At 29.3% G+C, this 20585-nt stretch overlaps 4 protein-coding genes across 4 annotated transcripts; 2 read left to right on the top strand and 2 right to left on the bottom strand.

The window, feature by feature from the left end:
* Positions 1 to 1585: 1585 nt before the first annotated feature.
* Positions 1586 to 3809, top strand: LOC123294527 (SUN domain-containing protein 1-like). The gene is made up of 8 exons (XM_044875585.1): positions 1586 to 1620; positions 1752 to 1910; positions 2288 to 2382; positions 2442 to 2547; positions 2798 to 3024; positions 3136 to 3303; positions 3362 to 3534; positions 3770 to 3809. Exons 2-8 carry the CDS (start codon positions 1850 to 1852, stop codon positions 3807 to 3809), a joined length of 870 nt encoding a protein of 289 aa, XP_044731520.1. The 5' UTR covers positions 1586 to 1620; positions 1752 to 1849.
* A 274-nt stretch (positions 3810 to 4083) lies between these two features.
* On the bottom strand, positions 4084 to 8914 carry LOC123294523 (tetratricopeptide repeat protein 39C-like). The gene is made up of 10 exons (XM_044875582.1): positions 8819 to 8914; positions 8522 to 8696; positions 7965 to 8153; positions 7559 to 7712; positions 6412 to 6826; positions 5721 to 5948; positions 5384 to 5552; positions 4868 to 5321; positions 4506 to 4723; positions 4084 to 4209 (listed from the first exon to the last, which is right to left on the bottom strand). Exons 2-10 carry the CDS (start codon positions 8687 to 8689, stop codon positions 4099 to 4101), a joined length of 2106 nt encoding a protein of 701 aa, XP_044731517.1. The 5' UTR covers positions 8690 to 8696; positions 8819 to 8914; the 3' UTR covers positions 4084 to 4098.
* A 1954-nt stretch (positions 8915 to 10868) lies between these two features.
* LOC123294525 (soluble calcium-activated nucleotidase 1) lies at positions 10869 to 14030 on the bottom strand. Its single transcript, XM_044875583.1, has 4 exons — positions 13165 to 14030; positions 12956 to 13103; positions 12593 to 12826; positions 10869 to 11099 (listed from the first exon to the last, which is right to left on the bottom strand). Exons 1-4 carry the CDS (start codon positions 13752 to 13754, stop codon positions 10893 to 10895), a joined length of 1179 nt encoding a protein of 392 aa, XP_044731518.1. The 5' UTR covers positions 13755 to 14030; the 3' UTR covers positions 10869 to 10892.
* Positions 14031 to 14579: 549 nt separating this feature from the next.
* On the top strand, positions 14580 to 20240 carry LOC123294526 (luc7-like protein 3). The gene is made up of 7 exons (XM_044875584.1): positions 14580 to 14775; positions 14839 to 15031; positions 15088 to 15373; positions 15567 to 15704; positions 16008 to 16375; positions 16444 to 16549; positions 19912 to 20240. Exons 1-6 carry the CDS (start codon positions 14671 to 14673, stop codon positions 16494 to 16496), a joined length of 1143 nt encoding a protein of 380 aa, XP_044731519.1. The 5' UTR covers positions 14580 to 14670; the 3' UTR covers positions 16497 to 16549; positions 19912 to 20240.
* The last annotated feature ends 345 nt before the right edge of the window (positions 20241 to 20585 follow it).

Here is a 20585-nt window from a genome sequence, read left to right as displayed (position 1 = left end):
ATAATGTATGCATTTCAGTTAGAAGAGCCCCGATATTTATAAAAAAGTAAAATTGATACAGTGTTAAATTCTGTTTAGCGATAACACTAAATGCATTTTTTATTTTGGTCTTGACATAAATTTATAACGATTATGATGTATTTAGATCAGATTTTATTTCCTGTTAAATCCATGTTTTACTGTTCTAGAAACCAAAAGACGTTCAGAATAATTATCATACAAACATGCTGTATATATTTTTAAACTCACAAATTTTGTAGCTGATAAGCATTTAAGTAAGGAATATCAAAATTCAATAAAATATAATTGCTAAAAAAGTTTCATTAATTTGTTTAATGATTGCGTCTGGGTCAAAATTATGTGATCTTTTTTATAATTAACAGAAATTGTCCAACATAAAACGATTTTTAAAAAAAAGCCATGGAATATTTCTCATAGTACGATATAGGATTTTTGAAATTTGTTTCAGATTTAGAATCGAAGAATTAGATAAATTCCTAAGGATATGAATTAATAAAAAAACGTCTAAATTCATGTGGATATATTTCTATTGATTAAAAATTACTAATAAAATCAATTACCTTGAGAAAACATCTACTTACATTGAAGAGACAAACTTTAGGAACTTCAAAGTGTATATAAGCATGCACTTTCTTCAAAATGAAGATACATTCTGGTAAACATCGAACACTACTTTTTATCTTGAAAGTACTAGCATATTTATTTTAAAATTTATGAAATAACAGATGCAATAGCAGATAGCCGCCTGCTTTGCTGGGAAATTTCAATTCTAAAAACAAAAACTGCCGTGTTATAGCCCCACTTTCCTTGCCCTCACTTATCCTCTCTTTTGTTCATAATTTTATGGATTTTAATTTTTTGGCGCGGAACCCTAATTATTTTGAAAATAAAATTTAGCCCATGACACTCGCTGATAATGTAACTTTCCATAGGTGAAATAATTTTAAGCTACCGTGGAATTATTGCTAGTAGTTGTTAAGTATTATAAAGTACCAAAAAAAAAAATGTCAGCAATAATTGTCTCATATGGGAGCATACTAACGGGATAGACAGTATGTTATGTGTTAAGCCAGGTTATATACTATCTGTGTTCCAAATTAGGTCAGTAGTTTTTGCATGAAAAAGTAACAAATACCGAGAAATCCTCACAAATTCGCATTTATTGATACTTACCATTTTTAAAGAACAATAACAATTTTCAAATTCAAATCAGATAACTGGGAGTTGCAACCCCGCCAACCAGCGATAATAATTCGTATTAATGACAACAGGTAATGACCCGCTTTCAGTAGTTTCAATTTACACTACCAGGCTACTTACCTTTTATCAATAATATATATGATTTAATCCCGTTTACATTTAGACTACTTTGATTATTTTTAAACTCTAAATATTTATAATTTGACATTTTTTTTACAAAAAGTTTTTATAATGTCAACTTTTTTAGAAAATTCTGGAAGTAATACATCTCATTCTGTTATATCCAAAGGTAAATTACTTTCTATGATAATTTTGTATTGCAAAATAATAAAGAACCAATTTGATTAGGGAGCGCTTACGAAAATACAAGTAAACATAGATATTATACTAGATCTTCCGGTAAGAATTTTACAATTTTTCTCTAGAATTTGAAATTTATGCTTATCCCAATTCATGTCTTAAAGCTAGAAAATATCGAAGTCCATTTATTATCGATAATAAAGTACCAATTGTACATTTAACACCTTTAGAATATATCCATAATGGATGTGGAGATATTCACCTTCAATTACAACAGCATAAGTTATGTGAAAAATTAGAATCTCAAGATCCTTTAATTTCAAAACCAATGGATGCACCATCCACAATTGCTAAAACCCTTAGAATCTTAAAATTCGGTGTTGTTATTGGTAAGTAGTGGTATAACTCATTATCAATTGCTAAGACCCTTAAAATCTTAAAATTCGGTTTTTTTTTTGGTAAGTTGTTGTATAATCCATCATTCATTGCTAAGCTCCTTAGAATCTTAAAATACGGTGAGAGCGTTTATATGCGATATCTCGGAAACTATTAGTCTATTTAACAAATGAATCAAATTTTTGTATTTTACGAATCAAATTATCGATAATTATTAAAAAACTTTTAAACAAATTCACAAAAATTTTCTCGAAGTGGTTTTATTTTTCTTCTCTTAGTAAAGGAATTTCTCGATTGATCACAGTTTTATATTTCATATTTTTAATTTTTTTTGTAATTAAATTTACAATTTTTTTTTTTTTGCAAAAAGGCATGACAGGATTGCTAATAGCAAATATGCTAGAACATTTCGTTGGTCAAAATGCTGCGATATGCGATATTAAAGATGATTTAAACGATGTGAAAGTACGTATTTTTAGTAAAATTATGGCAACATGTTCTGTTTTAATTTATTTACTTCATAGGTGAAGGTCGGAGATTTGGACGACAAAATAAATCAACTAATACAAAATGGAACCAATGATGTCTTAAATGAAATTAAAGAATTATTCGCAGACCAGAATAGAATAAGTATTTATTAAAAAATTTATATATTTTTGCAAACTTAGTTAAAATCAGTTAAGTAATTGAGCACGATATTTTTAAAAATGTTGTGCGTGTAGACGCACATCTTACGCAGACATTAAACTTGACCTAGGTTTTCAAGCTCAATTAAAAGCTCACTCTATTCTATAACTGGTAATCAAGACACCCTGTTAAGCTTATACCAAAAAAGTATGACTTCTTGCGTGCGTACATAAGTACATAAATCTTTTTTTAGTAATCAATAATATTCCAAGTTTGGATTACATAAAAAAATTGCTAAAAGATGCTTTGTCACAATATGACGCCGATAAGACAGGGCGAACGGATTTTGCATTGGAATCATCTGGCGGTGCTATAGTCTCAATTAGAAGCACTGAAAACTATGTAAGAGGAGCTCCCACGCTTACTTTGTTTGGTATACCATTATGTAGCGGATCAAATTCACCACGTACAATTATTCAGGTAAACATACAGACTTATAAATAAAGACACCTGGTACAATACAGCTCAATTAGTCTATATTTAATATAAGTCGATGGGCAAAATATAACTTGAACTTTCTATTTCTTCTAGCCTAGTACTTTACCTGGTGAATGTTGGGCATTTAAAGGCAGTTCTGGTACAGCTGTAATAAAACTTTTGGGTAGAGTAGTTGTAACTGGGGTGTCATTGGAACATATTCCAGCATCAATTTCACCCACAGGTGAATTGAAAACGGCTCCTAAAGAATTCTCAATATGGGTACTTTACGTTTAAATTTATTAAAACGATTAGTTATTTAATTTGAAATAAATTTCAGGGCTTGACTTCGGAGGTGGACAATGAAGGTGCATTTTTAGGACAATTTATTTATAATATTAGTGGGCCTTCTGTACAATATTTCCCAGTTAATAACTGTTATAAATCCTATAATTATGTAGAATTTAAAGTTATTTCTAACCATGGGAATCCTGAATATACATGTGTTTACAGGTAAGTCATTTCGTCAGAACGTTTGTGACGAAATTGTCTAATCACCCGTTGGTGTGATCATAAATTTTTGTTTCTCAAAGTAATAAATAAAAATTTGAATCAACCACCTTTTTTGGACTTTGAGGGAAGAAATTTAAATTAAATTCCACGAACTTCTATTAAGAGGACATTATTAGTAGCGCTTACGTGGAGACGTAGACAATATTTTTACTAAAGTATATTTTTTATTATATAGAATACGAGTTCATGGAAAATTGGATGGACCAAGATTGTAATTTCCCTCTCTTTTTCTAATATTTATTTTTTATGTTTACTAATTTTAAACTTATTGTATACTTTACAAAATATTTATATTTTAAAGGTTATATAAAATGCATTTTTTTTATAAGGACGGATTATTTTATTATCTCAATAAAATCCTTTCTCAATATAATCAACAATCTTAATATCATTTTAATTATAATTTAAAAATATATTGTTTTTTTCACTTATTGTTTTTTAGTTAGGTATATATTTTCTAAATATTCGAGAAAGATGCTATATAATATAAATATGAACCGATTTTTATAAACGTTTTAAAATTGTATGAATTCGAACATTAAGCCTATGTTCGAAATCATAATCTTTGTATTCATTTTGTATTCGGAGTAGCATTTGCTTTCCCTCGACTGCAGTCTGAAATATTAAAAACCAAAGTGTTAAAGTATATACTTGATCAAAAAGTTTTTCAAGGAAGTGACGAATTTACGGTTTTTGGTTCTATAAGGTAAATAATACGCCAATATATGTTTATTGATCCGCTCTCCAGTTAACATCAGAGATCAGTGATAAATTCAGTTCCGTATCTCGAGAAAAAGGCGCTGAATAATTTAAATTAAAACAATGACTTCGGATAGAATCCTCTATTCAATTATCAAAGAGATCAATGATGCATTCTTTTGATTATTGAAATAAAACAAAATTTTACTTACTTCTGAATTTTTCAATAATAATGTTGCCAGTTCATACTGTGCAAAAGCACCAATATGGGAACAATTATTATTAATAGCACATTGGTTTTCACGTTTAGAAAGACAATTTCTATAGGCTTCAATAGATTTTTCTTGATTGTTAAATATGGAATAACACGATCCAGCAATTAAATCAGATAAACCTACCATTGGTTCCTTACTATCATTTTTCTGACAATCTGAAACATATTTGAAAATAAAATTAACTGTTTATTCTAAAAAATATATCATGTAATCACAGACTAATATTGGATATAGACTACTGATCGAATCAATGTCACAGTGACGGTCTATTTTAATATACGCCTGTGTATGAAGCATACCATCTAAAATATTTTCTAAATTCCCTTGGCTGCAACTAGGTAAGGCATTCCACAAGTATAACAATTCATATGTAAACATTTTCCAATATGAGACATCACATTTTTGCAACTCAATTTCATTTTCTGGGAACATTTTTATTCGTCTATTTAAATAAACATCAAGTTGTGATGTTTTTTGATTCGAATTTGATAATATATTTTGTAAATCAACAATATCCGTAAATTCTGTTAAAATATTGCATGCGCCAGCGCATATTAAAGCTAAATATCCATAAAAACTTCTAGACCAACGACTACGTTGTTTCAGTAACGTAAATGTTGTATTACCCTCCACAAAATCCAATTTTATAAGGTAACACCAACCCACTTCATGCAAACATAATAATTTAATTTCACGTTGATTGGAATTATCAACAGCCAATTGGTAACATTCTAAGGCCTTAGTTATATTTGACTAAAAAATTGACAATATTTTTTAGTCTTCAGTTTTAAATAATTTTGTTTATTTAACGTTACCTCTAATCGTTTAATTCTACCTTCAAAAAATAAAAATAACGCTGATTGACTATAATCGCATTGAGCTTCTTCCATTAACGCTGATGCTGCTTTGACACCAGCTTGTAAGTTATAACCGTCGAGTGCAAAAAATGGTCGAACAATTGTATGATACCAAAGTAATGCTAATCTGTGTAAAAAAAAAATAGGGCTGTAGAAGTAAATCATTTTTTAATTCGATTGAACGACCGAAAATCTCGTGATTAAAAATGCCATGAGAATCATATTTCATATAATTTACATTAATAATCACTCATAACCATTTTTAGTCATGAGATTCTAAATCTTAATTACGTACGAAGCCAAAGGTGCTCTCATATCGTTTCCTTTTCTAGCATACATTAAGCTTTCAATTCCCGCCTTTCGATCGGCCCCAAAACCAAATAATTGTGTTAATTTTAACATAGTTGGTGGCAATAGTGAAGCACTTAATTGAAAAACACCATATCCAAAACTAACAGCGGCCATTAAACGAGATATTTGCTCTGGACTTATTGCATCGTTATTAGTTTCAAAATTTTCACTTCTGAAAATAAACATAGAGGTCTCCTAATTAGACAAAATGATTCAGAAGTTTCGGTTATATCAATCAATGGTTCTAAAGTAAAAAGTAAATCATATATGATTTATACAATTTGTAAGCCATATCGTTAGTCATTTGTATTATATGAAGTAAGAAGATTTCTTACGGACGTTCTTATGTATAAAACAAAGGGGGATTGTATATGTTAGCTTTGTACGATGTGACGCTGTTAAGTTTTTTCTAGATGGCAGCATTTCCTAAATTGATCACGTGGCCTAAATTGACGCTCAAACTCAACGTCAAACGTCGACATAAAAATACTTTTTTAGGCTATTAAATCTTTTGTCTTATAAGTAGGTAATCGTGTTTAGAGGCAGACTCATTTTTTACACTAAATTTCCAGGTCAAATAAGACTCAAAACAACAGACAGTTGGGCCGGGGAGAAAAATAATTTGAAATACTTACATATTAGTCGAAGATGAATGAATCATACCCGATAAAAAACCTAATGGATAGGAAAGCGATTGCGTTAATCTAGAAAATTTAAATGATGTTCCACTAGCACTACGTGTCATATTGCTTTCATTCGATCTAGTATAATTCGAATGGTGGATGGATGTTGTATACCCGTTTGGAGTTAAACATTTCTTAGGCACAATAATATTATTATCATCATTTTCATCAATGACATCATCTTTTAAATCATTTAAACTAGATTGTACTGAAGAATGTATTGAATCTGAAGCATTATTACTTGGAGCTAATTGGACCGACCATGTTGAGGAACTTTCTTTTATACTATTTGTATTATTATGGATTGTAGACGTTGACGATGTTGCTGAACCAAGATAGATTTTAGGCAAATGTGGATAATCAGTAACTAAGAACAAAAATACATTATCTATGAAATGTAATCTTGCAACCTTAAGATAGTTCGAGCGCTAAGGCCAGTTTAGACTTGTGATTGAAATTATTTGTATCTTATTTTCAACTTTGATGATTAATTTTGTAATAACTTCATGAATGTAGACGAAAAATAATAATACAATTTTTCGATATCTACTTTGGTTTTCGAAACATCGAAAGCTAAATAATTAAACAAAATTTTCAATTTTCGATATTTAGAAAATTACTCCAGATATCGAAAAATTTGAATCTTACTTTACGTCTTATATTGTCAAGTTATAACATAATTCACCATCAAAATTTAAAATTTATATTTTTTTAAATTTGTGTCCCCACTGCCGTATTCATACATCCTTAATTAGTCGGGCACAATGGTTTTTTTTTGTTTTCAATAATTTATTAAGGTTTTTACTTTAATTTAAATAGTTTTTTTTTAAATTTCCATTTACTAGTTTTGGAGAAATCTATGAAAACATATCACCCATCTACCGTTTTCCCATAAGACCTATGTTAAATATGCCTACTTTTGAAGTCATTTATTTATTTAAATAATCGGGCAGCCCACCTTAAAATTTTCAGAATTGATTTAGACTTAGTCCAACTTCATATACAAAAAAATCAAGCCTTTTATCCAAAATTGCCCTGGCGCTCGTACATCCTTAACTTACAAAAATTTTTTTTAATTACGTTATGAATGTGTACTTACTGTCGGTATTGAGTACACCGAATTCCTTAATATACAATTCTAAAACTTCATTGTAAACACTTTGATACACTTTCCAAGCTTTACGCAATACCCATCCGCCCTTTACATATCCTGAAAATTCTTGTTGAAGAAATGTTAGTATGGCAAGGCAAACCTATTTTTTAAAATAACATAAAATAATTTAATTTACTTTTTTTTTTTTTCATTTTTAATTATAAATTTTCATTCATAAAATATTTAAAAGCATAGTCACTCCTTTATTAGGTAAAATAAAAAGATTCCCTAGCTAAAAATAGATACAGCAAAATTTAAAACGATTTTGAAATTTACCGATATACTTTTCTTTACACGCCGGTAAGATAACATATATTTTATGAATGAAAAACTAGCATACAATTTTTTTAACCTGAGTATCAGCTAAAATTATTTGCTCTTCTAAAGATTCGGCTAAAGATTGTGTTTGATTATTTACACCTAACATTTTATTTTTAACCACTTTTATCCAACCAATATCATTTGAGCATTTTTTTTCAGTTTCTTTTAAAGCATTTAAAGCAATTGTTAATTTTTCATCTTCATAAGACATCAACGCATTCTAAAAACAAAATTTTAATTACAAAATATTTTTTCGATTGATTGAATATCCCGCATATACTCAAATATATTCACAAAATTTAAAACAAATGTTGTTGTTTTAAATTTTTCATAAAACTTGTTTTTGAAAAAGGCTCGAGAATTTGAATGGTTTTTTTCTAGCTTGTACGATTTAAAAGATAAATATTTTGTGATTAAACGAAGTCCAAATTTCTTTTAGTTCTGGGAGACACACACAAAATATACAGCCCGTTTAATGACATTTTTTGCCAAAAATTACCTATACCAAAATTTTTTTCTACGATTAATATTTCTAATCATTACAAATACATATGCACAGGATATAAAAATAAACGAAAAAATAATTACAATAAATGTTAGAAATGAATATCCTGCAGCTAATTGAATATCTTCAGTATTTGTTTTAAATAATTTTTCGGCATCTTCAATTCTATTATTAAGTAATAAATCTATTCCTTCTTTTGCCAATTTCCATCCCTCTTTACTGCTCGATTTTGTATTTGGTAGTTCTTCCATTTTAGCACTGCAAAAAAATGCAATAATGAAATTTATTATTTATTAATATTATTATTCTCCACGTTTTGATTACAATTATAATTTATTTTCGAATTGAATTTTTAAAACTCTTAGATTTTCTATACTTACTTTTCTTTTGGTGTCCAATTAAAACAAAAGCTGATTTATGTGTAAAAATTTGTACTTTTAAAAATATTCAAAAAGTTACAAATCATGATTTTGACGTTAAACTTTTAAACACTGCGTTTGTATCTAGAATATTGATTTTCCTAAATAGTTATACTTCGAATACTATATATTCTACTGTTTGTATGCACGATATACGTGACCGCACACAACATAATAACTCACTTGGAAGGTCGGAGCTATGTACACACATATCTGCAGTATAGTGCTCATGTTTGAGTGCCATTCTATTTTTATACATTCGTATTAATTAAAAAAAGAAAATATGTTTTTCTGTTTCTTGTTTCAGTTGAAGAACTATTATAATTTTTGTATTAAAAGATATTGTTGGGTGTGTTTTTTAAATAGCAATACGAATTGGCCAATAAATTCTCGTTTCTCATTAGAAAAGACAAAATTAAATTTTTAAGACATAGGAAAAAATTCCAAAAAATAGACTACATCAATACTAAGAATGTTTTAAAACGAAAGGATTAAATTCATATACAAACCGTCTCTTATGTTAATTGCGGGTTGAGGGAAACATTGATCTGAAAGTAGCTTTTTCCGAAATTTAGTCCATTGTAAATAAAATGAAAGTATCAGTTTTCTGGATCCAATTAGGTAAGAATAGAATTTGAAAATACTAATGTCTTATCTATTTTCGAACCACCCTGTAAAATATTCATGAAAAGTTGTTGAAAATATAAGCAAAAGTGGCAATTTACAGAAAAAAGTGGAAAAATCCTGTTAGTTAATCATATAATAAATTCTCATAACATTAATGATTTATTTTGAAGACTGGTAAATAGTTTTCATTCAACTTCTAGTAAAATTTCAAATTCACCGGGCAGAGCAATTTTGCAATTATAAATATTTCGACTAAAATATAACTATCGTCGACATAAATTATCATAACTATTGCCCAGAGATCTATGTTAATTGTCACTATTTTTGTGACTTTTAGAAGTGTGAGTTAACCAAGAATACTTGAAAAAGAATTTTAATTACACGTTGATATAATTTAAAACATCCGGGATGAAATTCCAAATTTGAACGTTCTGTTTCGCTTTCTCTTTTGTTTAAAGAGTCGGAAACACTAACACAAAATTTCTTTTATTTATTCACATAACATATTTAATAAAAATGGAATACCACAAATTAAAGCTCTCTACCATGAACAAAATTCCAAGTTATTTGAATTGCGTAATTATTGAAAGGAAAGTAATGGTCACCGTCCTGATCGATGTCAGTGTTTCAGTGTCTCAGAAAACAGGACTTATCAGTGTTTCAATGTGTCAGTCTATAATAAATTTATATTAGCTGAACAAATGATATGAATAAAACATCTGATCATATTCTTAATTTGAACATTCAGTGCAACACAATTGACAGAGTTTTTTCCCACAATGAACCACTACATAGCTCATATCGATACATAGATAACCATATTATGTACATTTTCATCCTCTATCAAGCTTTAAATCGGATACCACAACTAGGTTCGTAGAACCTAGATCAAGGAGTGCTTTATGCCTTTCTCGAGATTAGCCTTTCATCCGCAGGTGAGACGTCTCCGTGTAAGAGTTGCTATTTTAAGTAGGTGAAGTATTCTGCTGAGGGCAGAGAGCCTACAGTTTCTCCGCCGAGATTGCTCCCAAGATTCATAGGTTCTATGTTTCGGATCCAAACATTATAACCTGACACTCTGCAGGTGTAAATATCAAATGTGGAGAGCAATGAAACTGCCTCCACACAGGCTCGATCAATTGGATCATCTGAGATCCCCAAGTTGTGAAGGTGATAATTCAATCGACAATGTCTGGTCAAGTGTTCACATACTCATCTCAACTGTATTCTAGCGAGTTTCAACCAAACAGTCAAATAGCCATCAAGCTTTACTTTCATTCTAAAGATGAATTAAAAAATTTCTTCGGATTTTAATATAAAATAATTTATTTACAATAAATATAATAACTGAAGGGTTTTTGCTCATATATACATATTTAACAACTTTTTAGAAATAAATGACGTTTTTTTAAATGAATTCAATGCCTTCAAATTTCAAATGACTGGATACACGTGTTTCAGGTAACAATTGTTTACCATCTATTGTAAATGCTAGAATATATGTAGCAGTTTGTCCTAGATATTCTTCTGTTTTTAAAGCTACTATGGCGGTATCATCTGTTGTTGGTATAAATTTAAAAGTAGAAAAACCATGTGTTGGTTGTAGTTCTCCTATCTATAAAACGAAAAATTATTTAGTTTACACTTCAATAATTTTTGCAAATTTTAATTAGTGTTCCTTAATAATTTTGCAAACATGGGACATTTATGGAATCATTTTGATGACAGTTCGTTCGCACTTTCACAATTTCTGCAGATTGGTAGCTCTTAAAAATGATTATCCAAAACGTAATTTGGAATTTTGCTTTAGTTTTTTTATTTTCTAGCGCAATTAGATTAAACCCCAAAAATCGAGATAAATTTTTGGCACACAATTTCGATAAGTACAAAGTAAATCTGACTCTAAATTTCGATAAAACTCAGCACACAAAGTAAATCTGACCCTAAATATACAAAAAACGGATTCATTTGATGATTGGATGTATGCTTTTTGAGATATCGTCCAAAATCCCAAGCGAAAAGCGACTTCTCGAATCGAGGGAAAAAACCTATACAGGGTGTCTAGCTAAGTTGGCAACAAATGGAAAACTTTTTTATTATAAGGTTTACGAAAAAAATTTATTTTTTTAAAAAGCTCTGCTTTCAAAAATATTAACATTAAACTATTCAATGTTGTCGCAGAATGTACAGGGTGTCACAAATTGAGTAAGTTCGATAGGTATGTTAATGGTCCTTTAAAAATGTAGACCATATTGAACAGATAATAAGGGAAACGGTTCAAGAAATCACTCCCGAGATATGTAGGAGTGTATTTAAACAATTTTCTAAAAGAACAAGTACATGTATGGAACACGAAGTTGGATACGTTGAGGCAAAAACGAACCGAAGATAGCTGTTTTTACTTAGGTCAAAAATATAAATTTTAACGTAATGAATGAATTAGCTATGATTAGCTAATATTACATTTTTTTAAATTCATTGATTTCAAAATATGTGTTTTGTCTCATTTTAAACTGTAGTGAGGTGTAAAATTATTTTTTAGGACAAAACATTAATGTACATTATCTCCAAAACTATATAAGATAGGGTGTGGAAATTTTACAGGTTGCCAAAACTAGTGGTTTTATGAAAGATTCTTGAAAAACGAAAAAAAATTCGAAAATTTTTGAAACTCAAAACAAATGGCGCCATAATTTTGTTGGTGTTAGATAATGCAAGCACTGAAATTCAACATTAACTCAGTCAATTTTTTTTTTCATTTGTTTAGGTTAAAATTACTTTATGCACTGAGCTTTATAGAAATCGAAAATTTATTGTATTATTTTCGATTGTTTTGCAACTTTCTTAAGTTTTGAAAAAAATCTAAAAAATTGTGAATTTCATCCAAAAAATACAAAAATCGATTTCATTTTACGATCGTATGATTTTATTGGTATCGCCCAAAGCCCTATATTTATGATAGGTTTTCAGGTGGTATCTCAAGAACTACTTCTAATTGATATTAAGTCAGTAAATAAACTCGATTTAAATAATTTCTTAAGTTAATAAAAAACTTTATATGGAACACTATTCTTTAATTAAGTTAGACTTGTTCCACGTTTAACTTACTTTGACCATTTCAATTTTACTGAAATTAGCATCAGCAGTAATTAAAACATTACAACCCATAGTTTCGTCAATTGTTTCATTATAACGATTTTTTGAGCATCGTCTTGGTAAAAAAAACCATTTTGAGTGTATGTCAGACCAAACACCACTTTCATGGATCATATAACCTGGATAAGTTATGTCCATTATACCTCGCACTGCTTTGTACTGCTCCACCCAATTAACATGGTTCACCTAAAAAGTTTAAGGTTTGTAGTTTTCGCATTCGCTTTTAGTTTTGGAGCCTTCGCATAAAGACATTTTAATGGTATATGATGGAGCCTCATTTTCATTCCGATTTACAAAATAAAATTAATATCTTACCTCACCACTTGGAGAAACTAATTTAACATACTGTGGATTATGATTTTCGAAATCACCACCTGCAGTTGTCCATTCTTTACCCATAGACCCCACATATAAAATTTCATCTTTCACCGTAGCCCATTCAGATTTAAATCCTTTCGATGTACTGTGTAAAAAACGTTATTTTAAAAAGAATTTTATTTTATTGTTTAGAAAACTACACTAACCTTCCATCTCCATCGACTAAAATTATCCAAGGTATTGCTTTATCATTTATAATCTCATAAACAATACCCGAACGATCATCAAATGTTAACAATCGGCCGTTAAATACAACTAATTCAGAAAGTTCCATTCCTCGTCCTTTTGAAGCAAAATTTGATTTGAGCATAATATCTTCACCCTTATCCCAACTAATAACCACTGAAGAATCAATATTGCTATAACTTAAAAAACCTTTACGAAAATTCGAACACCATGTTTCTTTCAAGCACTTTGAATTTGTGTCTAAATCAGCAATGATTCCAATACGAAACGTTCTAATTTGTGGAGATATAATCGGTGCACTTAGAGGATACGATTTATTATAAAATTTCTTCTTATGAAACTGATAATCGCTTACAATTTCATTGTTTTCGGGAAATATGTAAATGATTAACAGTATTAAAAGGCCAGATAGGATGATAATAGACATGAATTTTGTTTGTATTCGTAATGTTCGATTTCCAACACGATAACTGTGAGGAGTCCTTAATGCTTGTCGCCAGTCTTGAATCGTTAACACCATCTCCGATGAATTATCTCCTTTAAAATTCATTTAAACTATTTTAGTTTATCAATTCGAAGGCTGTAAGAGATAATTTGATAAAAATAAAATTATCTAAAGTGTGTAAAATATTTTATCAGCCACATTTTAATTATTTACACGTGTGTTTCATTTTTATTGACATTTCCACAACTTTATTTATTTTCGAGTGATGTGGCCTGCCAGAATGACATAAAACATGTGATATTTGGCGCACTTTCACGTAATTTACAAATCTGAAATCGCTGAACCCATAGAGGCTGAACCGCACCAAACACTATTTGAAAATTTACATAAATTTTTTAACATAAAGATGAATAAAATATTAATTTTAAAATAATTTATATTTTTTGTAAATACATATTTTTTATCTTAAAATTTCAAATTAATCAATTTAACCTCTAATAAATATATCCTCTATATATGTACACTGTTTGGAAGTTTCTTCAAACTTCAAATACAATTTTTACTCCTTTAAACTTACATAACATGTTTCGACCTAAATGAACCCTTAGGAATTTTTCTTTAAAGAGGCACCCCATTATGTTTTTACATTCTTGCATTTAAAAAAATTTGTTTGAATTTGATTCCTTTATATGTGTACTGTGTACGGAGGTTGTGTGATGACTAGGCTAGATTTCAAAATTTTAACTTAATTTTTTAAATTAATATTAAAGTATCTAATTAATATTAACTGCTGTCAAAGTGTCTTAATAATTATTATGAAAAGAAGTTATATTATTAAGAATTATCAATAATTATTATTAAATTTTAGTTCATTTAAAAAATTAAATTTCCCTCCAATTCATAATTTCTTAGTGCGCTTGACATAAAAGAGTTAAAAATGTCGTATGGCATAAACGTCTGAATTGTATCTAAATAAAAATTTTGTATTTTCTTCGTTAATTTCATTTATTTCTAACAAGAAATGGCTGTGTTAGCTGCTGCCCAGCTCTTAGATGAGCTTATGGGTCGGAATCGTAACATTGCACCAAATGAGAAAGTCAAAGAATTGAATTGGGAAGACTCCGAGGTAAAGAAAATTTGAATGATTTTCCAATACAATTTCCTGTAATAGATTTGTTTATTTGTTTAGTATTGTAAATATTATATGGTAAAATTTTGCCCGCATGACTTATTCGTGAATACACGAGCCGATTTGGGTGCATGTCCTAAAGTTCATGACGATGAAGTTAAAGCACAATTCGCTGTAGCCAGAAATACAAAAAAGTTAATGTATATGGAAGAATTTTTAAGATTCTGTTCGGCAATGGTTAACGAAGTTGAACGTAAGTTGTTCAATTTAAAATTTTTATCAATTTGGTTAATCTATTTTTCGATTTAGGTAAAATTGCAAAAGGGAAACAGCGTTTAGCGCTTTCTGGTAAAGGTGTTTTAATTAATTCAACAAGTGGAAACAACGAAAATAGTGGACCAACATTAATAACTCCCGCACAAACACAACGAAACAATGAACAGATTCAATTATTATCAGAACGTATTAATGGATTAGTTGCAGAAGCAGAAAAAGCGGGTACCGAGGGTAATGTGGAACAAGCTCAAGGCCTAATGAAACTTTGTGACCAACTTAAGGAGGAAAGAGAACAATTACGGAAACAAAATGAAAACAGGTAATCCAATAACAATAATAATTAAATGTTGTCTTTAATATCGACTGATACAAACGTTTGAGTACATAAAAAGCTTCTAAATCAGGCCGGACTTGGTTTTGTTCGCAACTCGAAACATACTTTCTCTTACTTTTGAGCAAATGTATTATAAAGTATATTTAACAATTTGGTGTACTGAATACGTATTTTTCAGCCATTGGACAGCTACAGCAGAGTTAGCTGCAGCACAAGAAAAGCAAATGGAAGTTTGCGAAGTATGTGGTGCTTTTTTGATAGTTGGCGATGCACAACAACGCATTGACGATCATTTAATGGGAAAACAACACATGGGGTAAGTTGAATTGTAAATCGGAGTGGTCAGAGATCAGCTGATCAAAAATTATGGAAATTAGGGGAATATAAAAATGATGTTTAAGTGACCAAAAATTATTAGTCAGTATAAATTTCTAAAGATTCATGGGGCAGTGTGATAAATTTTATTAGAAAATAGAGAAGTATCGGGGAATTGTTGATTTTTGTGCCTCCCTGTATCGGTTTATCGAGTTGAAATATATTTAAAGAGAAAATAAGGGCACTTTGATTTTAGTTGCGAATATGTCAAAATCTTAAGATACTTAAAATTCTTCTTTAATAGATATGCCAGATTGAAAGCTGCTGTAGAAGAAATTACCTTAGAAGTTGAAAAATGGCGTGAAGAACGGAAAAATCCACGCAATATGACCTTAGGTGGTAGTGGTGGAGGACTCGGATCTGACGACAGAAGACGAGAACGAGAACGTGATCGTGATCGAGAACATCGCGAAAGACGTGACCGTGAGAGAATAGACAGAGAAAGGACAGATCGTGAAAGAGAAAGGACAGATCGTGAACGTGTAGGTCGTGACAAGGATAGAGAGCGACGAGAACAAAGGAAAGAAAGACGTGACAGAAGTAGAGATCGTGGTGATCGGCATTACAGACATGGAATGGAAAACAGCCGTGATGTAAGAAAACATCACGGTGGTAAGTAAATTTTTGATAATTTACTTTGAAATAATTCAAAATATGATTACCAATTAATTTATTTACAGGTTCGGCTCGCGATTACTATCATCATCACAATTCGAGACATTCACGTCGTTAATCTTCATACCTTTCCTGTGAGCAGTATTGACCAGTAAGAGAAACGTTAGTCAGGTAGGTGTAATTCTTGATGATTGATTATTATGTATCACTAATATTTCTTTTCAGATCTTCGGAAGGTTAGTAATATTTTCTTGCACAACATTTTGATGGCAGTCAAATTTTTGGGTGCAATATAACTTATAAAAATATAGCAATTGTGATAAAATATATTGCTAAATTTAACAGAAACATAATAGTTTTTTTTTGTGTTTTTCAAAACATTAATGATCGATGTCTAAAAATAAAATTTTCCTAATTATTGGTCGTTCAAAACGACTTTAAAGTCTTTTTTCGTTCAAAACGTTTGATAGAAAGAAAGAAAAATTGTTTATAAATATTAAATGAAGTCTACTTGCCGAAATCGATAAAAAATTCTGGATTGGATCGTGTAGTAACTTTTTTATTTATGCAAATGACAAAAAAAAATAATAATAATAAAAATTCAAATGTGTTATATTTCGAATGAAATGTGAAAGAAAATTTTCGGAGTAGGAAATGTTGAGATGTTGTTTGACATAATCTCAACAATTGATATGTATGGTATCAGGAAATTAAATGCCTGCCAGCGAAGATTATAATTTTTAAATGCTTTTTCAATCAAAAGGGTTTGAAGATTTTTCAATTTTAACTATTTTTTGTCCGTTTTACGCCAGTTTATATTTTAAAAAAATCTTTAAATAGAATTCTGTACTAGTACTAAAACATTTGATTAAGTGACTAATTTTTTTTATAACTTTCGGATACTGTGCACCGATTATATGTTAATTATGTGAAATATTTATATTAATTACCTATTCGTATAGAAATTGGTAACCATAATAAAAATTTCTAAAAAGATAACACTTTGATATTTATGTGATTTCATTGATTATTTTCTTAGGAAGTCATCATTTGAAAAGATAAATTTCAAAGATTGTGCGTGATTGGTAAAAATGTTTTGTTGATTTAAAAAAAAAAACTGTTATGTTAAAAATTTGTATGGTCGATAATCGTACTGTTTCCTTAGATAACATTTAAAAATAATTTTTGAAATAATAACAACATTGATTTTATAATTATGGAGTTCTTAGATTCATTTTTTGTTATGGTTGAATTTAGGAATAATTTATGTCGGTCGGCAGGAAAAGTGGTTTTACCAAGTGCATTAATCAAAATGTAATCACAATTTTCTCATATGCGAGCTGATTATTTGATTGCAAATGACACAATTTTGAGGTATTTTTCAATATTCTTTTGCTGCTCAGAAAAAAAATTGGAAACAGTACAAATGCTAATAATATTTTTAGTTTTTTTTTATTTTATTAAATCAATCATTTCAAATATCCCTATAAATATTTTAACATTAGTTTGTAAGAACCATTTGCTACAATTTTAAGTTCAGAAATTTTAAATTAATTTAAAAGGTATGAAATGGATGCACGAAAAAAAAAATTACGCGAACTTTAATATAAAAGGCCATGGAAGATGTCTTAAAAATCGTAGAGTGTATATTAATTTATATTGATTTTTAGACTGATAAAAAAGAAATTTTTTTATTTATATTTATAGAACAAATTTTAAAAAATTCTTTTGCATGTGCTTCGTATAGACTCCGATATTTTATGTATCCTAAGGGAAGTTTCGATTGCCTGAATTACGAACCTATTTTGCAAAAATATCTGATACACTCAATTCTTATTTTTTTTAACGAACATTAAAGGCGTCTAGGCAATCTATTGTTTCTGTTTTGAAATAAGTATAGGCTTTCGTTCGGCAATATATTAAGAAGGATATCAAATTAGTAATCAATAAATGGCAACATTTGAGATCTTTTGTATTTTTTACAATTTAAAAATTTTGGCTATATGAATAAATGTCTTTTAATAATTAATTTAAAGTTCTGAACTTTTGGACAATTTAAGGTTGCTATATAATTAAAATAACCACACACAGAACTAGTAAAAAGAACTACACATATTTCAGCGGAGAGCCTGCAACTATTTTCTAAGTAATTCACATGCCATCGCATTCATTCACACAGCTGTTTGATTGGCCGAAACATACTCAATATTTTTGGCCGATCAGAAAAAACCATATGATTGATTCTTTCAAACATGTAAAATTGAGGTATTTATAATTAAGTAAATCAAAACACCATATATTCCTTACGTGAATTTTTATTCTCTCATATTTAAAGCGGTATCAACTACTTAATTTAGTTTTTAATCCGTAACAATTACCATAAACATAATTTTAATGCCAAAATTTATGTCTGCCGAAATTGTCCAACACACTATGTTCTGTGAGATACAAAGAGGTATTTATATTTTTTAAACAATTGCTTGTATTCAATTTTTAATTTTTGAAATAAAATTTTTAGTCAAAGAATTTAAAGCCAGTAGCCGACTTAAGTTACTCAGCAAATTTGATATTAAGTTGAATCATTCTCTAAGACTGACTGTATAAAGAACGGAGAAATTCAATCATACTTCCGATCCAGCGAGCTTCATCATTACGGTAATGTTTGCCCTCCCTAGATGTTTTTTTATTGTAAATGCTTTTTATTGAAATGGAATATTTGTCTTTTCATGTTTTTGAAAACGTGAAGTACTTACATAAATGAACGAGAAAGGGGTTGGAGAGTTGACACTATAAAAACCCAATTCCTTAAAAATAACCCAATTCACATACAAGCTTTCAACGCTTCAACTCAATTTGGAGTACAGCCCTTCCAAATCTTTAAAAACCGCGAAAAAGTATGATAGTTCTCTATTAAAAGAGGAAGGTGCTAAGAAGTATTCACCCTCAAAAAGCATTACCTTGACATTAACTCGACTTATTTTCAATACAGTAGCTTAATTTATAGCGATTGTGCGCGACGCCTTAAAAAGTTGAAAAAAGCTACTTTTTCTATGAGAATTCCCTCCAAATTGTGCAAATATCCTACCCCCCGTAATTCATGCTAATTCATGACGTCAACGTTGTTCTATCTAGTAAACAAAATCTTACATGCCACATATCAGCTCATTTGAAGGTACCTGAAGATGTTCAAATGTAGCTGGAAACAAATAACGGACATCTCCAATACTACTTCTCCGTAGATCATAGGGTTTTTATTCTAGGTGTTATAAAACCAATCAATACTAAATCTAAGTTCATGATTCAACTTATTATTGAAACTCGCTGAATTATCGTAATTGAGCCAAGTGCTGCCTGTTAGGCTATTTTGCAAACAAACTTTCTTTTTGATATTTTTCAAATAAAATTTTCTAAACATTTTATATAAGAAATAAATTAAATACAAGTAATTCAAATTTGTTGATGACCCATCACATAATCTCAGTAGTAAAAATCATGCCGAGACATTTGGAATTATTTCGTTGGGATCTTTCCAGCTACGAAAAAACAGGTGAGCCAATATCAAGTTAACAAAATACTGCAAATCAAAAAAAAATCAAAAAAACAACATTACCCATATCGTCAAGTAAAAAAAAAAAAACTTATCAAATACGTATTATTTATGCGACCCACACACAAATGATGACGTCACCAGATTCTACGTTCAAGAGATACTCGAGGTGATATATATTGTCTATATTATATTAATTGTTATGATTCCATTTTCAAAATGTAAATAAATTTCAAATTATTAATTTCTTTATTAGTAAATACTTTTATAATTATCAAATGTAATTAATTAATTAAAAATAATAACGGAACTATTTTGTAGCTACATAGATTTTTTCGTTTTCAAATAAAATTCTAAAAATGAAACAAATTTGTTTTCTTTTTTGTTTATTACAGTAGAATCTCGATAAGTTAAAGTCCAAGGGAAACACAAAATATTTTAAGTTATAGAGGTTTTAAGTTATCAAGTGTCTATGTTAGGTAAAGGTTAATATAGAGGTATGTACATGTTTCTATGTAGTTACTGAGGGCCTATACAGAGATTATTTATTTAAGTTATAGAGGTTGCGTATTTTAAGTTATAGAGGTTTTGGGCTCTGATGGGAAGGGAACATAGTATTTTTTGAAGTAACAGAGGTTTTTATGTTACCGAGGTTTAAGT

This window comes from Chrysoperla carnea, chromosome 3, assembly GCF_905475395.1.
Source record: "Chrysoperla carnea chromosome 3, inChrCarn1.1, whole genome shotgun sequence".
Classification (NCBI taxonomy): domain Eukaryota; kingdom Metazoa; phylum Arthropoda; class Insecta; order Neuroptera; family Chrysopidae; genus Chrysoperla; species Chrysoperla carnea.
Note: the sequence above shows the minus strand (reverse complement) of the source record. Positions and strands in the feature narration are given on the sequence as shown.

Coding starts and splice junctions, on each gene's coding strand:
- LOC123294527 (XM_044875585.1), top strand. CDS start 1,850: ATGGATGCACCATCCACAATTGCTAAAACCCTTAGAATCTTAAAATTC. Junction 3,025..3,135: donor CACCACGTACAATTATTCAG/GTAAACATACAG, acceptor TATTTCTTCTAG/CCTAGTACTTTACCTGGTGA. Junction 3,535..3,769: donor GAATATACATGTGTTTACAG/GTAAGTCATTTC, acceptor TTTATTATATAG/AATACGAGTTCATGGAAAAT.
- LOC123294523 (XM_044875582.1), bottom strand. CDS start 8,689: ATGGAAGAACTACCAAATACAAAATCGAGCAGTAAAGAGGGATGGAAA. Junction 8,154..8,521: donor ATTCATTTCTAACATTTATT/GTAATTATTTTT, acceptor TTTTGTTTTTAG/AATGCGTTGATGTCTTATGA. Junction 4,724..4,867: donor TTTAGAAAATATTTTAGATG/GTATGCTTCATA, acceptor AATATGTTTCAG/ATTGTCAGAAAAATGATAGT.
- LOC123294525 (XM_044875583.1), bottom strand. CDS start 13,754: ATGAATTTTAAAGGAGATAATTCATCGGAGATGGTGTTAACGATTCAA. Junction 13,104..13,164: donor TTAGTCGATGGAGATGGAAG/GTTAGTGTAGTT, acceptor TTTTTTACACAG/TACATCGAAAGGATTTAAAT. Junction 11,100..12,592: donor GTAAAATTGAAATGGTCAAA/GTAAGTTAAACG, acceptor TTCGTTTTATAG/ATAGGAGAACTACAACCAAC.
- LOC123294526 (XM_044875584.1), top strand. CDS start 14,671: ATGGCTGTGTTAGCTGCTGCCCAGCTCTTAGATGAGCTTATGGGTCGG. Junction 14,776..14,838: donor TGAATTGGGAAGACTCCGAG/GTAAAGAAAATT, acceptor TTATTTGTTTAG/TATTGTAAATATTATATGGT. Junction 15,374..15,566: donor CGGAAACAAAATGAAAACAG/GTAATCCAATAA, acceptor CGTATTTTTCAG/CCATTGGACAGCTACAGCAG.